At 33.8% G+C, this 1528-nt stretch overlaps 1 protein-coding gene across 1 annotated transcript in view; it reads right to left on the bottom strand.

Annotated features, from left to right (window-relative positions):
* The window catches only part of disp2 (dispatched homolog 2 (Drosophila)), a 19303-nt gene that overhangs the window by 6300 nt on the left and 11475 nt on the right, over positions 1–1528 (bottom strand). The window contains exon 9 of the mRNA XM_024285574.2: positions 482–634. Coding sequence (XP_024141342.1) covers positions 482–634 — 153 coding nt within the window. The remainder of the gene's footprint in view (positions 1–481; positions 635–1528) is intronic.

Genomic DNA, 1528 nt, shown 5'->3' on the forward strand with positions numbered 1-1528 from the left:
CATAAAAAAGGGTTTTTTGCAAACCGAGTTTTGGTTTGATTAAATGATATGAAAAAAATAATAATACATCATTTATTGTTGGACCATATTCTAAAAAGCAACAAAAAGGTTTTATGTTTAAGGAATTCCAAACTTTTACCTTGAAAATTATTTGAACTAAAAAAATTAACTAAAAATTAACAAACAAAATAATGTGGAAATTAACTATGAAAGCCCAGAAAAATCTGTATCTGCACTTTCTTAGAAATAAACCATTTCCAAAGTACAAACCTAAAAGAAAAAAAGTGGATTCATTAAGCTACTTCAAAATCTAAAGAACAAGGACTGAATTTTGAAACATTTCCGTTAGTGAACAAAAAAGTTCAAACATTGTTTTGAATATTTCTTTCAAATTTCAGCTACCAAGTTTTTATAGTTAAAAAAAACAGGCTTTCATTTCTTGAATTGCATTTGTTCCATAACAGAGAGGAAGCTGCCGTACTTGATGGGCATTGAGGCTGAGGCAGCAGGAGGTGTTGGAGAGTACCGCCAAGTAATTCCCCAGAGACCAGCTTGGACAGCAGCCTCTCCTGGTCGTTCCCTCAGCTCTCATGTGCTGCTGGCACAAGTCCTGGAACTTGGCTTGGGAGCGAATCTGATACACACAAGACAAAAACAAAGATTTGCTCTTTAGATTATTTTTAATGGACTGGAATCGAGTAAGGGTGCAGGAAAATATCGGTTCTGTGAAATATCGTGATACTTTCTTTGGTGATACTTGATTTGAAATACTGTCAATGTAATATTTAATTATGAATTAAAGGCAAGCATGTAGTTCAACATTACTTTTGTTTTCCACTCAAATATTTCCTAAGGTACGAAAATAAAAGCATCAAAAGACTTTGCTTGGGTAAAAGCGACTTGTTTATGAGATACAGTTGCAGAGCTTATTGTTCTGATCATTAAATAACATGTATTTTACAATTTTACTTTTGTGAAACATGAGTTAATATTCAGATAATTCTGAAGTCATAATTTAAAAAATAGCAAAATATTGTCTGGTACAGCCTTGCGATATATCTGGATACGGATAATATATGTATCGTATCATGACATGTGTATTGCGATACATATTGTATCATGACATGTGTAGCAGGATACGTTTCATATCATGATACGTGTAAAGCGATACGTATTGTATCATGACATGTGTATCGCGATACATATCGTATCATGACATGTGTATTGCGATACATATTGTATCATGACATGTGTATTGCGATACATATCGTATCATGACATGTGTATTGCGATACATATTGTATCATGACATGTGTAGCAGGATACGTTTCACATCATGATACGTGTAAAGCGATACGTATTGTATCATGACATGTGTATCGCGATACATATTGTATCATGACATGTGTAGCACAATACGTAATGTATCATGACATGTGTATCGCGATACGTATCGTATCATGACATGTGCATCGCAATACATATCGCATCATGGCATGTGTTAGACGATACGTATTGTATCATGACA

The sequence above is a fragment of the Oryzias melastigma genome, linkage group LG22, assembly GCF_002922805.2.
Source record: "Oryzias melastigma strain HK-1 linkage group LG22, ASM292280v2, whole genome shotgun sequence".
Classification (NCBI taxonomy): Eukaryota; Metazoa; Chordata; class Actinopteri; order Beloniformes; family Adrianichthyidae; genus Oryzias; species Oryzias melastigma.